This window comes from Strix uralensis, chromosome 12, assembly GCF_047716275.1.
Source record: "Strix uralensis isolate ZFMK-TIS-50842 chromosome 12, bStrUra1, whole genome shotgun sequence".
Taxonomy (NCBI): domain Eukaryota; kingdom Metazoa; phylum Chordata; class Aves; order Strigiformes; family Strigidae; genus Strix; species Strix uralensis.
Window position 1 is genome coordinate 20583323 of NC_133983.1, and position 27045 is coordinate 20610367.

Consider the following 27045-nt stretch of genomic DNA (forward strand, 5'->3'; position numbering starts at 1 on the left):
CTTATGTAAAGTAACTAAGATGAAATAAAGCCCTGGCAACTAATTTTTCATTGACACACTAATTGAATTTTAGACTAAAGTTTAAGGAAAATGTTTGGTTTATTTTTAGATACAACAGCTATTTCATCTAATGATGCCTGATGTTAGACACCTTTCCATAATGTTTTTTTTTCTTACATGGTAAATTATAGTCATTTTTGCAAAAACAAACCCAAAAAATCGCTTCCAGATTCCTTGACCCAAATAAATCCCCATGCTCATGTTTTAAGATTCACATGTAGGGTATGATTTTGGTCTTACTGAGCATGCTATGAATGGAGCGTGCCATCAACAGCAGCAGCCAGAAACTCTCTTCTAGGGATGTAGAATAATAGTTATTAAATTGCTATTCCTTGACTTGGTTCTCTCTGGTTTACATGAAACTATACTGATTTTTTTTTTTTTTACTTTCATCTTTACAATCTTCCAAGATGATTCTATACCCTGAGTTGACTAATGGAAAGTTTTTTTGTTATCCACCTTGACTTTCTTCTGTCTTGGTTTAATTCAGTTTGAAATAACCACTTAATCTGTCCAGCTTGAAAAACCTATTTTCTTATTGAATATGTAGTTTTGAGCAAAATCTTGATCTCTGCATTCTTAATAGGGTCAAATTTTAACAAGATGTAGGGCCTAATTCTGTAATCTCGGATTGGTAAAACAGGATATTTGGATCCAGGATTTCTGTTTGCTTGGTATTTGTAAAAGTTATTCCTACAAATTTACTTACAGTAACACTTTCTTTTAAGTAGGATGACAAATGCAACAGACTTATCCAGCATTACTTAGCAGTGTGCTGTGTTAATATATTACTAGCAAGAAGATGAGATTTGCAGAATACAGAAGTCAGTGGCGAGAACATGACCACAGAGCTTCCTTTAAATCAATGAAGATATTTATTTGATAGCTGTGAATTGCTTCATACTGCTTCGGATGTGATCTGTTTGTTATCTGAATACTATACCTTCTCCATCCAATCATTTTCCTGTTTCATTCCAAATTATTCCTTTGATTTCCTATTAAGCAAAGTCAGTTGTTAGCAAGCGTATAGTGTAATACAAAACAATACCCAAATGAATGTCATTTTAGGAAGAAAAATAACTTATCCCTGCCAGTTCACAAACTAAATACTGTCATACTGTCAACCTTCGTACATCCATTAATGAAAGACTCTAATAAAGGCATTTTGTGGACTGGACTGGCGACAAATTTGATATCAGTAGCTGTGGCTTGTTAAAGTGGTATTAAGAAAAAGTGGTTGGCAGAGTATTTCCAGAAGGAAAAATGCTATGTATTATATATGGCTCATCTGTAAGGTGGAGTAAATAGCTGTCACTCAGGGAAAAATAGTCATTTCCTTCCTTCTGACTAACTGCTGGATGTCTTCAATGATTGCTAACTGATTTTAACCTTTTTGTGTTTTGCTCTTGGTCTTTGATGTGGATGATTTTTCTTCTGAATTTTATTCCTCTTGCATTTTAGAGTGATGTATAGTAACATCAGTAGGGTAGGTGAAGGAGTATGATGCTAATATCTACAATGGCAGCTGTGTTTTAATTCAGTAAACATTTGTTACTCTTTTCCAGCTGCACTCTAAAGGCTACTTTCTCAGTTTGCAACCCTGTTTGTAAATTTCAAAGTCAAAGTAATTTGTAGTCTATAGAGCAGAATCACAGAATGGTTGAGGTTGGAAGGGATTTCTGAAGGTCATCTTGAACCACCCCACCATTCAAGCAGGACCACCTAGAGCCAGCTGCCCAGGACTGTGTCCAGGTGGCTTTTCAGTGTGTCCATGGTGAGACACTCCACAACCTCTCTAGGCAACCTGTTTCAATGCTCAATCACCCTCACACTAAAAAAGCGTTTTTTGATGTTTGGGCAGAACTTTCTGTGTTTCAGTTTGTGTCCATTGCCTCTTATCCCATCACTGGGCACCACTGAAAACAGCCTGATTCAGTGGTCTTTGCTCCCTCCCTTTAGATATTTATATACATTCATGAGATCTACCCTGAGCCTTCTCTTCTATGGGCTAAACAATCCCAGCTCTCTGTCTTTCCTCATAGAAGAGATGTTCCAGTCCCTTTATCATCTTGTGGCCCTTCATTGGACAGCAGAATGTCCATGCCTCTCTTGTACTGAAGAGCCCAGGACTGGACACAGTACTCCAGGTGTGGCCTCACCAGGGCTGAGCAGAGGGGAAAGATCACCTCCCTTGACCTGCTGGCAATACTTTGCCTAATGCAGTCCAGGATACCATTAGCCTTCTTTGCAGCAAGGGCACATTGCTGGCTCGTGTTCAACTTGGTGTCCACCAGGACCCCCAGGTCATTTTCTGCAAAAATGCTTTCCAGCTGTGTGGCCGCCAGCATATATCGGTGAATGGGGTTGTTCTTTCCCAGGTGCAGGACTCTGTAGATCCTCCTGTTGAACTTCATGAGGTTCCATGGAGCCCGCTTCTCCAGCCTGTTGAGGTTCCTCTAGTAGTATGACTCTCTGGTGATATGACCCCCTAGTCACCTTTCTGTCACCTATCTACTTATGGAAGCCCTTCTTACCTTTGAGATCCCTAGCCATGTTTAATTCTATTTGGGCTTAGCTTTCCTTCCTTCATTCCTGGATGCTTGGACAATGTTTGTGTAGTCCTCCTGGGTTACCTGTCCTTACTTAAACCCTCTCTATGCTTCCTTTTTGTGTTTGAGTTTGGCCAGGAGCTCCTTGTTCTTTCACACAGGCCTGCTGGCATTTTTGTCTGAGTTCATATTCATTGGGATGGAGTGCTCGTGAGCTTAGAGGAGGTGATCCTTGAATATTAACCAGCTTTCTTGGGTTTCTCTTCCCATGGGACTCAAGGATATCTTTAAACTGGCAACAGTCTGCTCTCCTTAAGTCTAGGGTGTAGTGAGCTTACTTTTTACTTTCTTCCCTCCCATCAGGATCCTGAACTCCACCATCTCAGGGTCACTGCAGCCAAGGCTGCCTTTGACCTTCACGTTCCCAGCAAGTCCCTCATTGGCAAGTTTGAGGTCCAGCAGAGCACTCTTCCTTGCTGGCTTCTCTGTCACTTGGAGAAAGATACCACGAATGCACTCCAGGAACCTTCTGGATTACTTATGTCCTGCTGTTTTGTCCTTTCAGCAGGTATTGGGGTGGTTGAAGTCTCCTGTGAGGACCAGGGCCTGCAGACCTAAGGCTGCTCCTATCTGTTTGTAGAGGGCCTTATCTGCTTGACAGAATGACTTGGGTATCTTTGCACCTTTAAGTGTATGATGAGGACATCTTTTTTTTGCCTTACCTTATTTAAGACAAGCTGATGTCTTTTATCATAGTTAATAATATGTCATTTTGAAGAAAATGTTTCTCCACTCTATTGACCTATTTTTCTTTCAGGGTCAAATATGTAAAAATATGAATTATTTCTTTGTAATCAATGATCCATTGTTGAACTAAAATTTTCAATTACAGAAATGTCCAATTTCCTTTTACTTATCTTTTGAAAAGAACATTCTAGTTTGACCGCTCTAAAGTCACTGAGAGAAAAATAACTTTCTACCATTGAAACATTGCTTAAGCAAAGGCAAATTAAAATTCAGACTACTGTACTTTTGGATTAACCTGCTTTTCAGTGTTCTGTAATTAAATTAGCAAGAGCGTTGATTTTTTATTTGGTGGTCATATTTACATTTTCTGAGGCTGTTTATGAAGTTATGCTAATTATTGGGACTTATATTTTTTTGAATTTAACTACAGGATTCATGCCCTCCATATTATATTTATGTATACATACATACTCAGAGATGCATAACAGTAAATGAGTACAGGCTTGTACATGTATATCCAGACTTTCATGTACTCTCTTCTTGGTCGATACTATTGACTTTTTAATGTGCTTTTTCTCCCATTTTAATCTATAAGATCCTGCTGTGAGTACATATTGCTTCTATTGGAAAGTCTCCCAATTTCATCTGCTCTTATGTCAACAAGTATCAGTTGCATTGTTGTTCTTCCATATCTTATTTTCCTGCCACGTTACTATCTGTCTCATATTTCTAAAGAACAGGTGAATAACATGAAACAAATATACAAATTCTAAGAATTGAAATGGCTGTTAAAATACTTGGAGAATTTGCCAGCACATTATTTTAGCAATTTTATTTAGCTTGAGTTGTCATTTAAGCTGAGATGTACGAGTCTTTATAAGCTTGTCCTCATCACTCAGTGCTTCCATGAAGTGGCAGTCTGTTTGTTAAGCACATGCACATGCTAAAGCATTTACTGTACCGTTGTACAATGATGTCTGACCTTAAGGACTCTGAAGCTAACAGAAATTCTCCTATCAAAGTGGGAAAGGACTTTTGATCAGGCCAACCATTTTGGGAGATTGTAGGGGGTAAAAGGGATGCTTGAGGGAAAGCATGAACTAAGCTGATCATGTACATATCAGGTTATACTTTATTTCACTATGTTTATAGGGAAATTTATTAAAGTACATTTGGAAAATAGGATTTTCATCAAGGTTCGTATTTGTCTCTTTTTTTGATATCATAAGTATTTTTGCACAGCTTCAGAAGTTCTTTTCGTTTCTACAATGCATGGACGAAACTATTAAGCTTACATTTTTCAGTTGAGCTTGCTGGAGATGAGAATGGATTTTCATAATAGAAATCTGTATAACAATGAAGTCCAGAGATTGAAAGTAGTAGTGATCCCCATAATCCAATAACATGTGTCTTAATATATTTTTTTACTTATTAGAATTGCAAACAAAAATGAGGAAGTGTGGATGTAGCTGAATGTGGCTACAACTTGAATTCAGGAGCTATATTAATTTAACAGAAATTCATGTTCAAACCTGATTTGCAATATATTACAAGTATTTTCATGAGTGATTGAAGTGATGAAGGCTGGCTTCCTACAAATATTACTTTCCTGCAACAAGCTTGGGTCCACTTATCTGTGATAACACCACAAGCACAATGACCCTAAATCATCCCACAGTACCCTCAGCACCACTGGTGTTATTTTCTACTTTCTGGCATTTCAAACTGGGATAAGAGAGAGCACATCTTGGTGCTACAGCTAGCCTGACTGGGTCATGAATATACATGTGCAAAATGGATACTCCTCCTACCTTTCTGTCTCTGCAGGTGTTAGTAGGTCTTTTCAATTTACATTGCTATAACTTTCATGGAACTTCTAGGAACCTTGTTTCTTGGATTTTTTTTTTTTTTTTTTTATTGGTCACATTTGGTTGAAACTAGCCAAAAGGCTTAAAATGGGTCAGACAGTGTAATCACTTAAATACTGTTTTTTTAGGAGACCAGACTAAAGAAGCATGTGTTTAGCAGAACACCCTTTCCTTGACAGATTCATTTCTACTTGACAAACAAGCCCTTAAATGTTACTGAAGAAGCTATTATTCCATGTAGGGTTGGAATAATGGTTAAATCAGCCATATTCAAAGAGCAATGTCTGCAATGAGGAACTCGCTAATTATATAAGGGAAAAACTTACAAGGATTTATAGAATTTTATCACTAATAAAAATTAATGAACAATACACAGAATGCTAAAATTGTGTAAATAGGAAAACATAATAAATCAACTTCATCCATTACTACTGTGCTGTTGGGCTTTCTAATCTGAATTTGCTAAGGGTCACTGGAACATAAAAATTAATTTGAATTAATAGAATCTATTATACATGGATTAATTTTTTTTTTAAAAAAAGTCATATAGTACCATTACTGCATTTTATTAATTTCTTGTGAGAATCTTAGAGTAATTATTATTTTTAAAATGATCTTTTTTTTTTTTTAATAATTTTAACACAATCACGATACAGTCAATAATGCTTTGGAAAAAAATGTAATTATCTGTTAATGGGAAATCTTAAAAACCAGGAATATTGTTTCGTTTAGGGAATGACTGATGAAGGATGCTCTTTGTAAGTAGTAGAAAATTGATCGTAATTTTTTCCAAGATTCCACAAAGATTGGTGATTTCAAACTCTTCAGATAAAAAGATACAGATGTAGTTCACATTCAGCTTCTATGAGCTCTGAACATGCTAGCTGCTGAATGCATGCTCTAGTTATTTTTCTTATTTACAAGAAAATAAGTTTTGACCACATTTTATTATGTTGAAAACTTCCCTATCCTGAACAGTCTTTTAATTCTGGGAACAAATTAAGCACATGTTCAGTGATCATAACTTATGTGTACACACACATGTATATAATTTATAGCAGATGAAGACAGGTACAATGCATTCTAGTACAGTATTTACTTACAGCAGAGGTAAGAGCAAAAAATAATCTTTTCTTCACATGCTTCTGAAAAGAACGATTTTGTAAAATTCTTATTAGACTGTCAGAGTTAATTATATTTTTAGAATTAGACTGAAATTTTCCCATCAGCTTTTTAAATCAAGGACCAGAGGCAAAATACAGCTAGGTTGCCATTTTTTTGTCCTTCATTCTCTCACGGAGGGACTCCCTGCTGCTTGTGTAATGAACCATGTGGACCCTTATGCAGTAGCTTTCAAAGTAAGAAATTATTGTGTTGAAGAGCTAGGGAAATTATCTCATTGCAAATAATTTAGTAGCAGGATCTGCCATTGGTTTCAGTCATGAATTTAGCATCAGGAGATTGAGGTTTTTGTAAATCTGTGCGACGACCAAATAGCTGACAAACAGTTAATATAAACAATTTTACTTCCATTGGAGGCTCAGAAACGCTGTAAGAGGGTTCTTCAAAATCCCCAACCTCTCTTAAAAAGTGGAAGTCCTGTTGAAATGGAAGAGTAAACTATAAACTACCAGTACAATTTTTTCAAGTATTTCAGAAGTTAGCATGTTCCGTGCAAAGGGTGGCTGTGTGACACTGCAGATGTTCTCAACGAAGGAAGGGGACAAGAGTCTGAAGGAGCATCTCAAACTGAAGTGTCAGAAGAAATGGGTGCAGAGCAATCCAGAAAAATGAATATTATAAAATAGCAAAGTCCAAATTTGAAGAGAGCTCAAACAGGGAATTGCTGAACTCCTAACTGAGGCATGTAACTATTCACAAGCATTAGCTTCACTTGCACTGGAATGTGGGTGTCATATACCGCTCATCCTTTTTAAAAAGGACCCTAGGAAGCCTTGAAATGCATTGGGAACTGGAGCCCACTAACTGCCACACTAGGTGAATCAGTCAAAGCCATGCTGTAACAGTCACTGGAATAGATAAACTTTTGGATGCTCATGAAGTGAATAGTTGACATGGCTTTTCTGAAGGCAAACCATATCTCATAAATGTATTAAGATCTATGGAGAAGGCAAAGGTATAGATAAATCTGATCAATAAACCATACTTGGATTTCTCTGTTAAGAAGAAAGGCGTTCTTTTGGCTAAAAAAGATTGAAACATCAGTGTGGAAAAAGATTTTCATAGGGAAGGTTTTATCAATGGATATTTTCAAGGATCTATACAGTGATTTGTGATGTTTAACACAACAAAAACTTATCTGAAAAAGGAGACAGTGAGGTGACAGTTTGCAGATCATCTAAAACAATTCGAGAGTGACAAGTAATGAAAAGATGATAGTGTTGCAGAGGGATTTACAGTACTGAATGTTTGAGTTTGTTGATAACTGCAGATTAATCATATATAAAATTCAGCAGCAGTTCTGGAACCATTGTGAATTGGTCTCTGAAAAAGTCAGCTGAATCCTTAACAGTTACCAGATGTCAGATAGAAAGTTGAATTTTGTGTTCTTGTCATGCCATCTTAAAAAGGATGCAGTAGACTTAGAGAAGCTTCAGGAAAGGGCAGTGTAGATAATCAGAGGTAAGAAACTGAGAGTGTAAACAGAACAGGGCTGGTCATGTTGGAAAAGAAACAACTAAGGATGGATATGATAGTGCTATAGAAAATTTTTGATCGCATGGAGGAAACACAGGGAACAATTATCCACTCTTTTTCCTACTGAAGAACTAAGGAACTTCCATGGAGTACCAGGTGGTGGATTGAAAGGAAAAAAAATATTTTTTTTGTCAAGCATTGTGATACTGTACACGTTGTCACAAGATATAGAGGCCAGAAGTAAAGGGTATACTTCTCGCTATTACACCGGATGGTTTGGGGTCTGCTGCTGGTACAGGACAGTATCAGTCATCATTACAGACAGAATATAGGGGCAGATGTATCCTGGGACCGGCCCACGACCATCATTGTGTAATTTGCTGTGCATGGTTCGTTTTTGAATTGCACGTTATTTTTACTGCTCTTTGCAAAGGTAACAAACTGCAAAACCATCTCAGGGTGACTGCACAAATACTTCCTTTGCAGTTCTGTATTTCCACAAACCATCTCAAGTTTAAGCTTTTGTTCTTCTAAATACAATTTATATCATGCAAATGTATCTGGAAAGTAGAGAGAAAGGGTGAGGAATATCTGACTCATTATTTGTATTCAAACATTGCTTTATTATTTATAGAGTTATTCTGAATTTCAAAAGCATGTAGGCAATATTAGAAATAAAAGCTATTTCTGAAAGCAGTGAGATTTCAGTTACTAAGGCCCACATTTTCAGGGGTACTTAGGTGCCTCATTTCCTTCAGCATGATGGTGTGTAATCCACGGTTAAACAGTTATTTCTTCTGACATTTATGAGCATTTGGGCACCTCCAGCTCTCATGTAATGTAAAAGGAAATATTATCATGTCTGATTATTGAAATAGGTAGAAAAATACAGCGGTCAATAGGAGCCACTCTGTCTTGCACTGAGTATAACTTTCCGAGCAGGCCCCTAAAAGCCCCTGGAGATGTTCTGGATGCTCCTGAATATTGTGTAGATCCTAGAGTTGCTCAGAAAGAGGTCCCTTGTCTTTAGCGTGACTTCTTTTGGATGTTTTGGTTTTTAAAGGGTTATTGTAATTTAATTTGGTTCCTTACTGCTATTCACACCTATGATTCTGGGCTGATATATATGCTGTTTTCAGGTTAAATTGTCCTAATGTGTTAACCATGCAGAAGTTGTCCCTGGAGGTGAGGGTCATTTGAAGTTGAGCTTTTTAATTGGATGATTTAAGGCTTCATTTCTACTACTTCATGCACAAGACACTGCAGGGCTAAATTTATCAACCAAATTTTTTAATATTTATTTTAGATATCTGTATTTCCTATTACTCAAGGAAGTGAGAGGCAAGGAGATGCTGGGATTTAAGAGTGAGAAAACTAATATCTAGATTTCAGTAAAATACAGTGCTGTAAGAGGTAACAGAATTTAAGTGTACAGAATATGTCTGCGTACTAAAAATCATTGTACACTAGCAATGCTTTTGTTAGTGTATGGTAGACAGGTTGTGTACTATAAGATGCTTATAGTTCCTTTGTTTAGGAGTGAAATATCAAAACTGTAAAAAGACAATAGCGCAACTGAATGACAGATCATTCCTCAGACTTGTGGTTGTAATGGGAATATACCCCTAGTCTTAACTGTATAAATTGGGCGTTTTGAACGTTTAAGTTTCTGAGCATAGTATCATGTTTAAATTGTTGTACTGCTCTGTGAATTTAGTTTAAGGCTGGTATGGTGTGTTGTCAATAGAAAATTTCTAAGATACGCCACAGTGATAGATCTAGAGAAGTAGTCCTAATTGACAAGAGATCTGTTTTCTTGCCTATTGATTTCTTTGCTTGAAATTAAAATGAATGATTTGTAATTGAAAGGACTTGACTGTTCTTTCTAAATATCAATTTCAAAACCGTCTCTGCTCTCAATACTAGCTGGTAATCCCGGAAATGTTTTAATATCTTTCTGTATTCTAGACACAATGAGTGTAGCCATAGAAACATACATATTAAGGTGATTTTCTTTTTTAATAAAATTAGTAGACCTTGTTAAATTGTTTTTCTAGCTCCACGATGTGTTGTTGACTAATTTCCAAAAAAACAAATAGCTACTAATACCATTAAATAATTTTTTATTTTTATTTGAGAATTGTGATCATATGCCTGTAGCCTTAATTTTCAGTAAAAATTAAACAACAAAGTCTGATCCTGGGGAAACTAACTTGCTTCATTAATCTGCAGGTTTATTTTACCTCATTAATTATCCCTGTAGTTTCAGACCTGCATTTCCCTTAAATTAGAAGAGAAAACCACATATATTTTAAGTATATTGCTGAATTCTTTGTGAAGATGGGTGCACTCTTGTGCTTTCATCATTACATGTGTCAGCATATTATTTAGAGTATATCAAATATTTTGATTCTATTTTTGTATGAGACTCACTAATATTCTAGATAAATCCAGTCCTTTTTGCCTGGAAGTGCAGTATGAATGTTGCTATATCAATATATAGTAAGAGTAAAACAAGTTATAAGTAACATGCTTTAAGTTTGTTATCATTAGATGGTTTAGTCATTCTATAACTGCAGTTAAATAGGAGACAACAATTAATTACATAAGAAATAGTGGTTAACTCTTTCATTAGTTCTATATCATCTAACTAGAGTAATAATCTGAACCTATATAAGATGTAGTATGGATCGTGCTATTTGTTAACACTAAGTTAAAGAAATGTCTATAAAAACTAGATAGGTTTTGGATTTACACCTGTGTAAGTGAAGGCAAATATGGCCGTAGGTGATTATAGATTATCGCTTAATAATGTCAGTTAGTATCAGTAAGAAGTGGTTGGTATGAAGTGGAAACAGCCGTGAAATTAAATTACGCTTTCCTTTTTAGGTGTGTGTTCTCTTTTCTCTGTGTTAGCAGTGAGCCAGTGCCTTGTTATGGCTGTAAATCCAAGGCTTCAGTATTAGTGGTTTTGAACAAGGTATAAAACCAAGGCCCAGAATAGTTGTGGCTACTTACAGTAATTGCATGATATAGCTGAATCCTCTCTCTGCACAGTACAGGTGGAGCAGGTACTGGTTGGATATTTTGCCAGTTTAAGATGGCACTGGAGACCTCTGTTTCATTTTGATTTCTATTTCCTGTAATGATGGATTGCATGCTTGTTAAGCATAATAGGATAAAACCCTGATATCAATGAATTAAGGGAACCACCAAAAACCCACTCAGAGCAGACCATCTTCCAGACTCTAACATCAACTTCACGTTTGTGACCAATGGGAAGCAGAAAGCCACGTGTGCGGATGGAGTAGCTCAAAGGCTGCTCTGACATCCATATAACTCCTGGTGTGGATCAGTCTCCGCGGCCCCATTGTGCCAGATGTTACCAGCACACAGCTCAATGTAGCTTTTTCTGTTGAATCCTGATGTGTCTCTTAGAGTGGCAGGGCCAGGCTGTATCAGATTCATCCCCACTAAACAGGTTTAAACAGCTTTTTTTAAGACAGGCTTAAAGTTACTTTAGCTTGTTCTGGTGGATGCAACAGAACCTCCTGGACTCTCCTATGCTCATCTAGAAGCAAGACCTTATTGCTACAAAAGAGTGAATTTCTTTTTAACATTTAGAATACTTTATACAAATATCCCACTATTTTTTTTTTTTTTTGGCTTTGCTTTATTCAGTGTGAAGACTTTTGCTTCTTGAATGTCTTTATTCTTTTTTCCCTCCATCACAACCATATTATTAAACTGATTTTTTTCCACACTAATAGCTACATTTACATTCTGCAAGATATAGAATGCATAGCCGTTATCCACCAAACTTATGTATGTACCAGTTTAATAATTTAACAGTTTAAACTTTCACAAAATCTTGCCATTAGCTTTAAATTGTGTTTTCTGTCATTGAACAATCTTATGGTAAGCAATTGTATGTGACTGGAAATCATCTAATTTTTCAGAGTTCGAAATGCTGCTATAGGTAGGGAAAAAAATGTTGTATGTAGTCACAAGTGGATTAGAAAGCCTGGAAATGTTTTGTTTCTTTTGGGTAAAAGTGATGTTTTAATTGTATAATAACTGGAAATAAGATTTATGTATTGATAATTCATAAATTCACAGGCTGATACTAGCTAGCAAGTTTATAAAATGTACTGCTGCCTTTAAAAAAAAAAGATTAAATCTACTTGTATTGCCTATTATTTTTTTGTTGGCTTCAGCAAACTGTTGGGCAAAATCAAACCTTTTATTATAGGACCTTGTGTGTATTTACCCTCTGGTTTGTTCCTCCTGAAAGTAAATTTCATTCAACTTCAAGAACAGAAATTCTGTTCTTTGTATTATAAGGGTTCTTGAATGCAAAATTTTAATTGTTAATAGCTGGTGATGGGAGCCTGAAAATATAATAGTTATATTAATGGATTATGGTATGGAATATTTTTTTCCTGCAAGCTTAGATGTCAAGAATTTTTTTTAATGGTGATGTACATGATAACAGTAATGCCTGTTAGGTAGCTTAGAATGGTGTTCTCTAAAAAGAATACAGTATAGATAGTGTATTACTGGGTTCAATCTAGAGCTTCCTATAAAGGTCATCTTAAACTTTGGGAATGTTTCATATCCAGACAGAGCATTTACATTTTAAGCCCATCTCTAATAATTATTGGTTAAAACATCCAAAGGTTGCCATGTGTAATCCTTAAGGAAAGGAAGCTTTTACTCAAGCTTGTACTAAATTGTGACTTTGTAGATTTAATTTTTGTTGTTGTTGTTGTCTTTTGTAAAAGTAGGCAGTGCTGACTGTGAGAATCATAGCTTCATATTATTATATAGTCATTATATTTGTTACATAACGGCAGTTGAGGGAAAGAGCACTCAATGCACTTTGAAAATTGGGAAAATGCTTTGAAGGCTCTGTGTCATCTGACTTAAAGGCATTATTTGCTTGTGATGGTCAACAATATACTGATTTGGCTGAATTCTTGCATAAGTCTTCTTAACCAAAGAGATTATATAAAGCTTTAAATATAATGTAATCAATCACTCAACAAAGTTAACATACTGTGTTTGCTTCTGTGGATTATTTGTTATTTATTCTCAGAGATATCAATAAATCATCTTTATAATCCAACACAATCACCTGTTAGAGCTACAAGCAAGCAGTTGTGCAGTTCTTTCCAATATCCTTGAAATCACCTTAATGTTTTAGATGATTTCTGTAGTAGATTTTTTTGAAATGTATGGAGTTCTTTTCCTAAATGAGTCATTAGATTAAATCAGATTAACATTTGTTTGCCAGTAGAGCAAATCTGTGGCAATTGTCATACTTAAGATAATAGTTGACAAGAACTGTCTTTGTAATAGATCTCACTATTTTAAAAGACTAGTTAATAGCACTTGTATTTTCTGTTACAAATTTGGCCTTTTTCTATAGCACAAAAGCTCTGGTAAACTGAGGTGTACATTATTACTGCTTTGTGCTTTATTTCCTTAATAAAGCATTTGTTCCAGCAGTACTGGAAGTTTTGATATGCAGTTTGGTTTAGCACAGTGGACTGAAGTAGGGATTCATATCAGTAACTGCGAATGAGTGTGGATTTGACTTGTTACCTGCAAACCTTTGGCTGTCTTTCTCTTGCTGACTAGTGTAGACTGAAGTGAAACTTCTGAAAGCACATGAATGTTTGCATGCATATACAATAAACTGTATCTTAATATATAGATGCCAGTTTTTGGACATGTACATCTGTTTAGGCATACATATTTATATAAATATGTGTGTCAGTAGGAGAAAAGTCTAAAAGATGCCCTCACTTGGAACAGAGACAACTTCTGGCTTGCTGAGTCAGAAAATATAGATGTTATGCATAGTTAAATTTTATGGTTCAGCCTCTAGTTTTTCAAAGAAGGAAATTATAAAATTTGAATGAATTATCACACTGATCTAGAGTGACTATTTTCTGCATAAATTGTTTGGGTAATTGGTGTTGTTGCAAAATTGAATTAAATAGTTTTGCAAGTTCAGAGTTAGGTATACTGAGGAATCTTGATGCAAATAAACATGAATAATATTGTCTATGATTTTGTTGGAAAGAGCTTTTATAAGAGCTATGAACAGGTGAAGATCTTTTTACAGTGTATGCATGGAGATAAAGTAAGTTCTTGGTGGGCACCAGTAAAAAGAACCATATTGATTTCATGATAGCTGCCAGCAATTTCTGATTACACTTGATCTGTTTGGGGGTTTTTACAAATTTAGCAGTAGGTTTTAAAAGTACACTAAAGACCTTTGGTATTTTTGTCAAGTAGCTTGGAAAGGACAGGTGTTCCATTTTCTGGGGCTCTACAAACACTTTAAAGTACTGTATGTTTAGCATGTTGTATCTTGAGATACAAGTTCTGCATGTATTGAAAACTGGTAGGTAAAAATAAAACTGCCATGGAATAAATGGCAAAGCCTCCAGTGAAAATTGTAGCATCAGAGATTCACCCTTCAATTTTTCTACCTACTTGAGTAGTGATTCTACTTTATGAACTGAATACTGGCTTTACATAAACCAAGCAAGTCAGCCTGGTAGGTACTTCATTTATGGTTTTTATGGTTTTTAAATATGTACAGCTCATTTCAATGTTAGTATGAATAGTTTTTGCACTAAATAGATTAATGTAACATTTTTAAAACTACCTATTTTTAGGTTTTTAAAAAGTCTTTAATTCTATCATTTAGTCACAATAGACTGCTTTTGTTTCAAGTTAGATTCAGTCAAATTTATCAAGGTGTGGTTATAACTTTCTTTTGAGTATATAACATTATCACTAGCTACTGCCACGTTGTCTTTGTGTTAGATCTCCAAACACAGCCTAAGCAATGAGGGCCTGAATGAATGGAAGATATAGGAGATTTTCTATTGACTCTAATAGATGTGGAGTTGAGGATGGTCACAGTGTGTTCTGTAACGTCAAATTGAAACTGTTTGCTGAAACTAACTTCAAAATGTATTGCAGTAATACAAAATAGATAAAGGAAAAGATAGAGGTGGGAAAATAACTTTAAAGAGTGTTTATGGGTATTTGTTTTTTGAAATTTGATGCTCTTTCACAGGTTTAGGACTTACTGTTTTCTTGTATGTCTGTAAATGCAGCAAATACAGCACCTGTTTTGTGTGATTGCTAAAACACATATTTTCTAACCGTTAACAAAATTACTCCAGAGATGTTTGAGAAAACTGAGTGGTGTGTACTAATGGTTTCATGTCCTATGATAGCTCAAAATTCTCAGCTAGGCAGTAGAAAATTCAGCACTGAAGAATTTGAATGGAATATTGGATTCAGCTGTACAAGAGTGCAGGCTTATAAACAATGCTTATTGTTTCAGAGTTGTGACTTTTTCAATCTCATTCAATCTTATTAGCATTCTTGTTTCAATCTTAAAAGATTTGGGAAAGTCATTTATGCAGAGCTGTGTTGGTAGCATAGGTTACTTAGATACAGTAGGTTTTTCTGGATGTCTGATTCCCAGGCTAGAGTTGCCTTTCTGGCTTCCTATTAGGCAGCTTTTCACAATGTATAGCTCTTTCCTTTTTAAAGTTATTACAGAGCCTTGTACTTCCACTTTTATTAAGTTTAAGAGTTCCTCTTAGTCCAGGTTTGTCAAATACAGGTCTTGCCTTGGAAGGGTTTCAGGTATTGATATGAACTGAAAACGTCAGTGTACAGCTTTTGTGGCACAGTGAATTAGATTTAGATATATTAAATTTAGATATTAAATTTAGGTTGAATTTAGATAACTTTTAATTCTGACTTCTTGAAGACAGTACTAGTACACCTGGAAGACAATAACTTGACATACTGGACAACAGTGTACCATATGTATTATTGAAGCATAATTGTTTCATTACTCCAGAGATCTTACAGCTTTTAGAAGTTTAAATCCAACTTTTAAGTTCTACATTTTGACAATGACTAGTTTGGAAATTGTGTGTTCTTTTCAGCTAATTGAATCTTGATTGATTCCATAATTCCCCAGCACGATTCCATGAAGTGATATACATATAAGATTATATTGTAATTATATAGTCATCTGGAAGCTTCCTAAGAGACTAATGTAACTTTGTCACTAATTGCAACTCTGTCCAGATGTTTGTGCATTGGAACCTCTACTTTGATACATTACATTTCTAATTCTAGCAAGAGTCAAGCAATCAGTAAGGTTAAAAACTGACCTCTTTAAAGTGGGAAAGTGAATCCAAGTTAGTGGTAGCTTTTTAACGGTGAGGTGATAATATTTGTGAAATGTACTGTGGATTTTTAACCTTTATCTTTGGGGAAAATGGAGGAAAAGAAGGAAGAAGAGAAAAAGAGCAAACTATATATTGAAAAGATTGTAATAGAAGACTGAAGGCATGTTTTACCATGCTTTGTTGGTGACATTATCACTGAGAAAACCAAATTATTCCAGAATCCCAAGTCTGGATAAACTTGGAATCTGAAGCTTTGTTAAGGGAGGCAGTCACTTCTGGAATTGCTAACAAAAGCACTTTCAATTAATGCTTCTACTATTAAAAATAGCCTAATTGAGGAATGGTGGTGTTAAAATGCTTATCAGCCCCATCTGGATATTAGCAAAGAAAGGTAGTATGTCCTTTGGAAGTAGAAGAGAACATGAAGGTGTGAAGTTCCTAGAAAAGCGAAGCAAATGTTACCTGAGGCTGCCTGAGCCTTGGTGAGTGAGGTAACTGCTATGCTGTTGTGAAAACTTGCACTTTCTGGTTTTTTGAGTGAACATGATGTGTGGAGAGACCAGATTCCTTAAGTGTTCCCTGGCTAGGTAATCATGTCTGTGGCATTCTGTGCAAGAAACTGAGTAACACCTCCTCAGCAAAGAAATACCAATTTGAGACAAGGATTCATTAAGAGATTTGAAATGCTCTCTAGTGGTAGCCATTTCGCCAGTCATGTGGATTTTTTTTCCACCTCTAGCTAATGAGAATTCAATCCATTAAAGCTATAGAAACAAAGGCAATGTAGCACACTTGGTAGCATCTGTAAAAGATGCAAGAAAGGAAGAAAGATGGAGGGAATTAAAAAAAAAAAAAAAAAAAAAAAAGAAATCAAACAAGAAACCACCAACTAAAAAAAACCCATGTGGGAAAAGAATGTAAATTTAACAGAATGAAGTAGGGAGTCAAAAACATTTTTGATAATCAAGTATTTTTACATCCATTTATGTATTCGTCCAGTGATCTAGGGAGGAGAGCAGTCCAGGTTTGTGGTATTAGTTGTGGGCTTGAATCTGGATGGTTGCCTTTCTACAGAGACAAGTGGAACAAGACTTGGGTTTGGGGATCAGTTGTCATGAGTAGCTTCTCGTTCCTTAGGATGTGCTGACAAGGTAGGCTTCCTTCTTGCTTCCCACAGATTAAAGACACTCTGATTTATCTTAAATCCTTTGTTTGGTCTCAAGTCAGACTGAATATTACACTAAGTGTGAGTAGGGTTGCCTAATTGCATACTTTTTAAGATGTCATTGTAGATGGGTCAGGATAGAGCTGGATAGTGGTTTTGTGTTACAAATGAGGAGGACAAATCTGACAAAGCTTCCCTCTGTCACCCCTGAATTCATTCTAATTTGGTCCTGTTCAAGGTATGTATTCACATGTATCTGAGTTTCCAATAAATTATATTTTGTCTATTTTTTCAACAATTAATTAGAATTAAATCAGAAATAGCGTAACAATAATTATACCTTTTTTTTTTTTTTCTTCCCTAAGGTTATTGCAGTTACATGCAGTTAGGTAAATTTGTTGATCTGATTTGTGATGACATTGATAATTTAAGGGCCAATATCAGAAAACGCAAATTATATTTACCATTCATGACTTTAAGTTAAATTTTTGCCTATCGTTTCTAATAAATTGTAGCTACTTACAGCTGTTTTGAATTGACCTCTGATGGTTAATCATTTTCAGATGAAAATTGAGGTGGACCCATTGATAAAAAAGGAAATGAGTTTAGAGAAGGAAAATTAAAATCCTTTGTTTACAGCATAATGCATCATAGAGAATTGTTACTAATAGAAGTATTAAGTGCCTCATCAGATTAAAATGTTTAAAGTTTTAAATATCTGATAGCTGTCAAATGTAGCTGCTGTCTGTCCTTGACAGAAGCGCCAACATCTGCTGAGATGCAGACCTGTGACCTCTAGATAAGTTACTATACACAGAAAAATATTTATCTTTCTACTATGACCTTCCATGCACAAGACATGAGCCATGGATTTGTTTCCTAGGGAACTAGTGACTGAGGAAAATCTATAATTAGATCTGTGGGTTGTTTGCTACAAATGGGAATTGGGTGCTAAGCAGGTTCTTAAAGTATCCAGAAGTATTACACTGACGTCATGTAATGGAACCAAATTTTTAAAAATGCCCTTCATAATGATATTTCTTTTTTAATATCTTCAATTAAAATTTTTAAATAGTTTTGATAGAGTACTTATTCCTCCAGATTAAATTTAACTGGAAAATATTTTCAAAAGTCAAGACTCGGCAAGTTGCTAGTTAAAGCAAAAATAAAATTAGACACAATCTTCTAATAAATTTCTTCAAATTAAACTGAAACTTAATTTCCAAGAGTGGTTTTAGGTGAATCATTCTCACCAGCTCCATTTTTCTCACTTTACTACTCCTATTCAGTTTCTCAGGTTGGCTCTGCAACTTCAATGTCTTATTCTGCAATTCCAATTACCCTACCCGGCTGGAAGTTCCCACTTAATCCAGATCTTGATTTCTTTCTTTGCTGCATGCGTGGATATAAAGATAACATTTGTAGCTAAATCCCATGGGCAGTAATTGTAGCTGCAGGGAGAGGAAGAAACTAGGTTTTTTATATTCCCCAGACACCCCAGGGCAGATTTCTGTAGACCTTATCAGCAGATAATTTTAGCCTGGGCACAGCGCAGCTGAGATGCTGCTGTGTTGCTTCTGGTCTGGTGCTAGACCAGTGTCTTATGCTTTCTTGGATGCTGCAAAGTGGCCTTGAGTAATAAGTGAAGACTTTGATCTTATTCAGAATATAGTACTGTGAAATACTTGGAAAAAGGTACTATAAATTGGCTCTGTTCTCTATTCTCCCACTTCTTTTAGACTTAACTACATGTGTAGTGATCACACATTATATATTCTGTCCTGTGTCCTGAATTTTTGCAATTAGAAACTGTTAAATGTTGTATGTTGTCTCTGCATTTTTAGATCAGTGATAAATTTGCAATAAAACACCTCTATGAATCCAAATAATCCCTTTTTTTGTTGTTGTTTTCTTTTTTTAAGTTCTTCTTTAATATTGTCAATCACAGTCAAATTTTTCCTAGCAACTAACCATAGCTTTTGAGCTAGTCTGTCTGGCTGTCACTCAAAAGACAGTGGTCCTCAAATGCCTTCAACTAACGGGGTTTGCTGCAAGTTAGTAAATTAAGCAGCAATTAAAATATCGTGACTAAATGGCTAACTGAAGACCAAATCAGCCAGTGAAATACCCAGGCCTTCTGGGACAAGTAATACTCTAGGTCATTTTCCTTTGAGATTACGAAAAACTGTGTTTATAAATTCAGTGTTCTCAGTGGGAGGAAATTGCTGTGTACTGAATCCAGAGTTTGTAGATACATATGTGAAATCGACTATTACTTAGGAAAAGGGGAAGTGATAATTATTTGTAATGAATTTTCTTACTTTTTATAAATTAAGAGTAAAAGGAAGCTGAAGGATTACCTGCTGCAAAAGATAATGCACATCTTGATGTGTTCATTGAATTACTTCGATCTGTGAGCAAATGCTCACTGTTAGCTATTTATATTGGTTAAATCCTCAAATTTGGTGCATTTGTAGATGAAGCCTACAGGCCCCAGTGTTGCAACTGATTCTTCAAGGAATTGTTGCATCTGTGCACAGCTACAATAATGAACCTCAGACTGAAGGGATCCACCAGTGCACAGGGCTTCCACATGCATAAATCATTTTGCTTCATTTGGACACCTGTGCATCCTACTACAAAGCTGATATGAATTTTGTAAAAGTTTATGCATAATTATGATAAAAAGCCATTATGTTGAGAAGATTTTTTGGTTGAATATCAAATATCCTATTTGTGTTGATTATTCTAAAAAGACCTCGAAAAATGAGCCCTGATGGTGAAACAACCTCAATGGTTTCTAATATTATTGCGTCATTTTCATACATTAAGATATTTTGTTGAAATATTTGTCTATGGAATTTGGCAAATCCAGATTTGGAGTTGTTTTGATTATAGTTTTTAAAACATTGTATTTGCACTGGTGTAAGGAAATAATAGCTGGCATAATAACTTCTATCAGAAGCAGAGCCCCAGTCCAACAAACTGCTTAAATATACTGTCTCTATTTCAAGCAATAAAAGTTCTATTTCCTTCATGTATGTAAAGTTCTGAATATGATACCTGATAAGAGTGTTCATGCAGTTTTGTTTGGATTGCTTCAGGCAAGGGACATTTGTACCATTTGCAGCCCCCAATCAGTCTTGCAAACATGCATCAAAAATATGCTAAAACTACGTGCTTTAATTCTCATGATGTTGTTCATAAATTTGACACTTCCTGAAATGTTTTCCATGACAAAGCTCAAAGTTAAGATGCTAAAACAAACCCTCTTGAGAATATCAGTGTATGGTATTTTCATTTCCATAATTAATTTAATTTCAACTCCTGATTTTTTTTTTTTCCATTTCCATATTACATCTCTGATAGTTGGTCTAAAAGTTTCCACATTCAAGGTATTAGTACACCCAGTACTCAATATTTGAAGAATTTTATACAGCTAGTAAAAAGGTTCCAGTTTACAGATGCACTATTGTGCATAATACATGTGTTCCTGTTGGAGGAACTTTTTTCTGTAATCCAGAAGACTTTTAAGAGAACCAATGTGAATAAGAGGTAATGGCTAATCTTGTAATAGCAGTTTTACCCAGTGGTCACTGAGTTTTTAATGCGTACATTAAAGTGCAAAATTCAGACACTTTCCCATCATGTGTTTTGCCCAGTTAAAACTGAGTCTTGGGGATCTGACATAGAAAATAGATTTTTAAAGTTTAAAATAACTGAATTATATCTTTCTTTGCTGGGTTAAATTTAGTCTGATGTTTATATACAATTTTCTTTCTCTGGGAAATATTTTATTAGGACTGCCAACAGCATCAAGCAAAATATTTGTAGTTGATGACACAGAAGCAATGTCTGCTGTACTAAACGTAGTTTTCCTCAGCTTTGGTTCCCCCAGAAACCAAACTCTTCACCCTGACTTTGTGTTCCTTTACCTTGGCTGTCATAGGAGGTTGGGTTAGTGTTGTCTCATTGCTGGTCACATTTCCTTTTTCATTCTGTGCTTGTGGCTCTGGGGTGCTGTTCCAGTGCAAGAACAAATATTAGAATTTAAGTGATTGATTGACTGTCTGGTTTAAGCTTTGCAGTGAAAGCACATGGTCTGTACAACTTTGAAAATCTTGCCTCGTACATAGAATGGAGATTGAAAACTGACCTGGAAATGTTCTGAAATTTAGGACTATGATATTGCCTGCATTATTGTATTGCATAAGTATCTTTAATTGCTCAAGTTTTGTTCTGTTGCTTATTTGAATTTTGCAAATATTTTTCATACTTGTCTATATTAACTTAGCTTGTGTTTTGCATAACATACTGAATGGGCATTTGTCCAGACGTGTTTTGGTTGATAATATAATGAATCTAATAGCAAGGCTTACTATGTTTGTGAACAAGAAAAAAGTGTTACCTAAAATACATACTGTCATACGTAGTGTGTTGGTTGTATCCCTAATTACCGTGAACAAAGGGCATAGTCACTTAGAGAGGCTTTATAATTTCTGTTACCATTACTTATGTGAATAAATCACCTGGATGTTCTTGGCTATCACCCGTATATTGAATGAATTCTGAAGAAAGTCCTAGTCAGAGAGAAAGCAAAGGTCATTTTTGGCCAACATGACAAAGAGCAGAATTTGGTTCCCATGCTCAACTAGTTTATCTAGTATTTAATTAATGAAGATAGAGTTACTGAGAACCAATAGATTTAATAAATTATTGAACTCAGCAAATTGTATAAATGGCTTTCTAACCACAGTTTTTATATGTTGAGCTTATAATAATGAAGCAGTTTCTGTTGGTTAGTGCTTTTGAATAATGATAGGAATATTTTGCATTTGTTTTAGTTGAAAGACTGAGTCAGTTAAGAGCAGATGGAGCCTTTGACTGTAAAGAGTGATTGTCAGTATGGCAGGACAGGAAGTGTCTGTTTAAATATTTATATGATATCTAAACAATGGGCCTAAACCATTGTTTTGCTCTTGTGGAACATAGTGATTAAAGGAAAAAATAGTTCATCTCTAAATATTCCATGGATAGGAGGCTAGAGGAGGGGGAAAACACCCAAAACAAACAACCCCCACAAAAATAAACAACACATGAGAAAGACTGTGTAATGTCATGAAATGAAAAGTACTGGGGTATGAACCAAATGTTCTGTCTGAGGGTGGGGTTTGTTTTCTAAAAAGTGATGATGCATCTCTCAATTCAGATGGTGCCCAGAACTAAGAAATTATGGAACTGGTTGAGGCAAACACTTCTTAAAGAATGAAACTGGTAAACTAGGATGGTGCTGCTAAGGACAGATTTGCTGGGGTTGCAGAACTGTGAAGTATCTCTCTGGGGATAGTGTGCTTTTTGTACTTCTGTTTCTCCTCTTCTCTTGAGAACACTCTGATTTACTTTTGCGATAAACCCGTAACAACAGGGGAATCACATTGCTGAAATGAGTTTAGCTGGAAGGGATACATAGTGTCAGCTGAAAAATAGCATTTGGTAAATATGTTTTGGCCATGGCTCAGCAAAAAGCAGATCCTGTCAGCTAAGTAACATTTTGTTTTCTTGAAAGTGTCTTTTAGTTGAAAAGTAGTTAGAATTGTACAGTCATTGCCTTTTTGAAAAAAAAAAAAAAATGGTTTGTCTTGTGTGCTAGATATGCGTTCCTGACAACGCTAGCATGGGTCACTTTGGTTTTCAATACATTTATTCTCCAATGCACCCTTGACATAGGAAAGTGTTATCAGGTGTGGGGTAGCGAGTAATGTCTAAGTCTACATCTAATACTGTCCTTTGGGTCCTGGGTGAGGAAATAGCCTTCAAGAGTCTATATTATTGTGGGATGCTCAGCTGGCATCTATTCTGTCTATGCCATCTGCCCATGTAATGTCAAGGCCCTCCTGAATTGTGAGAACAGAACAATGGAAAAAGAAATAGGTAGAAATTGGGAGGCCAGATAATGTATGCCTGCCTTATCCATATTCTCAGTAGGTGAGTGCTTAGGTCTGTGCTACCTTAACTGGACCATTTCCTAAGAATGTGAAGGGTCTTTGTATGCAACACATAGCCACTGTCATATGGTGCAGACATTTCACTATTAGAACCTGCACTGAAGTTCCTAAAGCTGTGAACAAAGTATGGAAATAAGCGTTTCTGTCTGGGCTTCAGGTAGTAGTAACTGTGGGAAAGTAATTTACGTATTTTAGAAACGTAAAAATGACATTCCATAGTAAACATTCCAGCAGAAATAATCTGGCCTTGTTTTTCTCAGCCGGTAAGTTGGGAAAATGTCATTCTGTAAATACATTGTAAGCTAGGAAATTTTCATATGAACAGTGCTGTGTTTATGACAGTATTCAGAATAGCAGTCTTGCCAGAGGAGATGTCAGACAATCCTCCTGTTCTTTCTTCCTTGCTCTTGTTGAAGCACCAAACCATATGGCAAATTAAGCCTGATTTTTATTAAACTTTTCATTGTACTGAGCTTAGTGTGAACTGGGAAATGCACTTTCTTTGAACTATGCAGCCATTATATAAGCATCTTAATTAGGAGATGTTAATGTTCTTCCTTACATTCCTGGGAGTATGTAGCTCCATCTTGTGGCTAATTAAACATTTTAAAGAATCATGCTTCTGAAAATTACTTTTTTTGTGACCACCATTGTTCTTGAAGAAATGATGCAGTGGTACATGAAGCATTTCTAACTTAGGCTGCTTATTACTATATCAAGCATAAGTCGCCGTGCAATAACTAGATACACAGATGGGTAAATAGATAGGAGAGAAGGGTCTGCACATACTTGCACCATGAATGTGACTGCTTCCTGAAGCTTTAAAGAAGCTGAATGGACACATCCAGTCACTTAGAAAAACGTCTGCTGTCTGGTAACTCTGTTGGTTTTATACATTATAAGCTAAAGAATGGTTGATAGCTAAAGTGAGGATGAGATATGGGACATCTTGTAGCCCCAAGGAGTACAAATCTTTTGGGTACCACATTGACATGTCTTTCCATCAAACTCAGGGTTAAGATCTTTGCCAGATTTGGAGTTGAAAGGAAATTTTCCCTCCAGTGAGGTTTGCAGGGAGCTTTATTACTATTATTATTATTACACTTCTGCCTTTCTAGTGTGGAGAAAGATCTATATATGATTATCTGGAATTTTTCAGATAAATTCCTTTGCACAGACTGTTATTTGTTCTGCTTTCTTTCTGTGACTTGTTACAACTGGGACATTGCACCTATACTACATCTTAAATTTGTCATGAACAATTAGGTAATGTTTGACCATGGTGGAAATGGCAGTTGTGTAGACATCTCTGAATCATATTTTTGTGGTGGCCTGTGGCTGGCTTCAGGCCTTTCAAACTACTGTTCTCATATTAGATGGGAGGGTGCACTTGTCTTGTAATAAGTCTCAGAAGTCAGGGCAGAAGTTGATCAATTAATCTTTTCCCTACAAAAGTGAGCAATGGTCATGACATTGCAAAATTGTAAGCATAGATTTATGTTAAGAAAAACACGTATTTTTAGGCTTGATGTAAAAAATACCAGGGATTGGTCAAAAAATGAATTGAACAGCAGGTAACTTTTCAGTGGGAACCATTAAGTTTCAGTTTCATCACAAAACCTGAAGTTACAAAGTTACTTTGCCCTTTTGTCACTTGCAGTGTTGTCTGCCTCTGTGCTTTGGCATGACATGCTCAAAAATACACGAGAAAACTTCATCCATTAGTGTTTCTGATTTGGAAGGAGGAGGAAAAAAAAAAGGTGAAACAGGTTTTTACTTTGAAATTTCTCCCTTCCCCAAAGGGTTTGAGAATTGAAACTTTATCTCTGAAAATGCGGATTTCCTGTTTCATAACTTGTGGCAATTTTTTCTCAATTAAAATAAAGGAATAATGATTATGGAGTTTAGTCAAAATCTCACTGCCCAGTAATCTGCAAACCAGCATTGCTGAACCCACAGCAATAGGGCACCAAACACGCATTTCCTCAGGAACATTATTAAACACCCTGCATATTTATTATCTCAAAATGGGAGCAGGTCCAAATTTCTAAGGCCACTTTTTCCCCTTCCTCTTCCTGAGCTGTAATTCAGACCAGCATATAAATATTTGACTTAATGTTTCTGCGGAAATACTAACGATATAAAATTGCTGGAAACAAAAGAACATGAAACAGCAGAGGGAAGGAATGGCTTGGCAAGTTTGTCAGCCTTAAAGGGCAAGATTAATTTATAATCCTTCTAGATTCTGGTGTACAAATACAAATTTGCAAAGCATGTAGCTTATAACAAATGTTGTGTAGCTCTGCAAATTTGCATATGCTACTGTCCCTAATGTGAGACAGCCTAGAAATAGGATTTTTTGTTTTGTTTTTTTTTCCTTATGGGGAAATAAGGTAGTGATAGTAACAAGGAGTTTCCATACACACGTGTGTGTATATATACAAATATACATATAAATTTGGAAAGTGAAGGAATTCCAACTGTGTGACTATGCAGAGTTCTGGGCAGGATACCCAAATATTTTCATGAGGAGTTTTTTCCCTTGGTTTAAAATCCTGGGAAAGGACAACTGTAGAAGGGAGTGGAGGGTGGGAAACAACCTGAAAGTAGTCTATTTTGTAATGACTTTACGATGACTAATAAAAAGGACTGACTAATTGGAAAATAATGTGTGATGGCTACGATGGCTATCTGGTATTGTAAGGGTTGTTGTGAAATAAGTACGCTTTATGCCACTCAATGGAATATGTTTCTTTTTTTGTAAGTTTATAGCTGTTTTATCAATTTAACTGGAAAAAGAAATAAAATTAAATAAAATGTCAAATTCTAGACATAGAATGAATACAGTAGCAATGGAATAATAGAAATATTAAGTAGTGAACTAGAAGACAGTAAAGATAAGATAGGAACTGGCTAAGGACATGAGTAGCTTTTCTGGGGTTTAACCCAAGAATTCACAGGGTTTTCTGAATGATTGTAACTGTGTTTTATAGTTATATATTGTGTATTACCATGAACAATGCTTTATAGTTATATATTATTGGCAGGGAATATACCTCAACATTAGATTAAAGATCAAATGGTTTATGTAATTTTAGAATTATTTTAGAAGATTTTATAATATATCCTGTAACTTCTTGTTTTGTGTCATGCAGGTCATCAGCAGGGAAGGGACAGAGGGAGCGAAGTTTCGACTCTCTGGTAAGGGAGTAGATCAAGATCCAAAAGGAATTTTTAGAATCAATGAGATCAGTGGGGATGTCTCAGTGACCCGAGCCCTTGATAGAGAAGCAATTGCCAATTATGAGGTGAGTACTTGTAGCAATAGAATCTGTGCCTCTATGTTTATAATACTTTTTTTTTTTTTTTAATGTGTATTTCCTTTTGAAAGAGCTGCAGTTATTGAAGACTAAATTGCGGCTACTGTCTTATAAAATTTCCAGAAGAAGCGTTTGTCCTTTGGAAATAGTAAATGTGTTTATTTTTACATTCAATAAAAACTCTACTCTGCTTTCTGCATGTAATTTCTGTAATTTATCTTTAGTAGAATTACTGTCTGAACATCGTGTATGCATTTGATTGTGAATACAAAATTATGTTTGGACAAAAGGAGATCTTTTCGGGAAGTTGCCACTAAGGTACTACATGGTTATACTCTTTCTTCTTTATTGTCAAGCTGTCAATGGAATACACTATTCAACTCCATTTTTAGTAATGGATATCTTTAATAGAGATAAAGAAGATTCTGTTAATATG

General features: G+C 35.6%; 1 protein-coding gene across 5 annotated transcripts in view; it reads left to right on the plus strand.

Annotated features, from left to right (window-relative positions):
- CDH13 (cadherin 13) overlaps nucleotides 1-27045 on the plus strand; it is a 516835-nt gene that overhangs the window by 214570 nt on the left and 275220 nt on the right. For all 5 annotated transcript variants that reach the window (XM_074881611.1, XM_074881610.1, XM_074881609.1 and 2 more), the window contains one exon: nucleotides 26445-26597. In XM_074881611.1, coding sequence (XP_074737712.1) covers nucleotides 26445-26597 — 153 coding nt within the window. The remainder of the gene's footprint in view (nucleotides 1-26444; nucleotides 26598-27045) is intronic.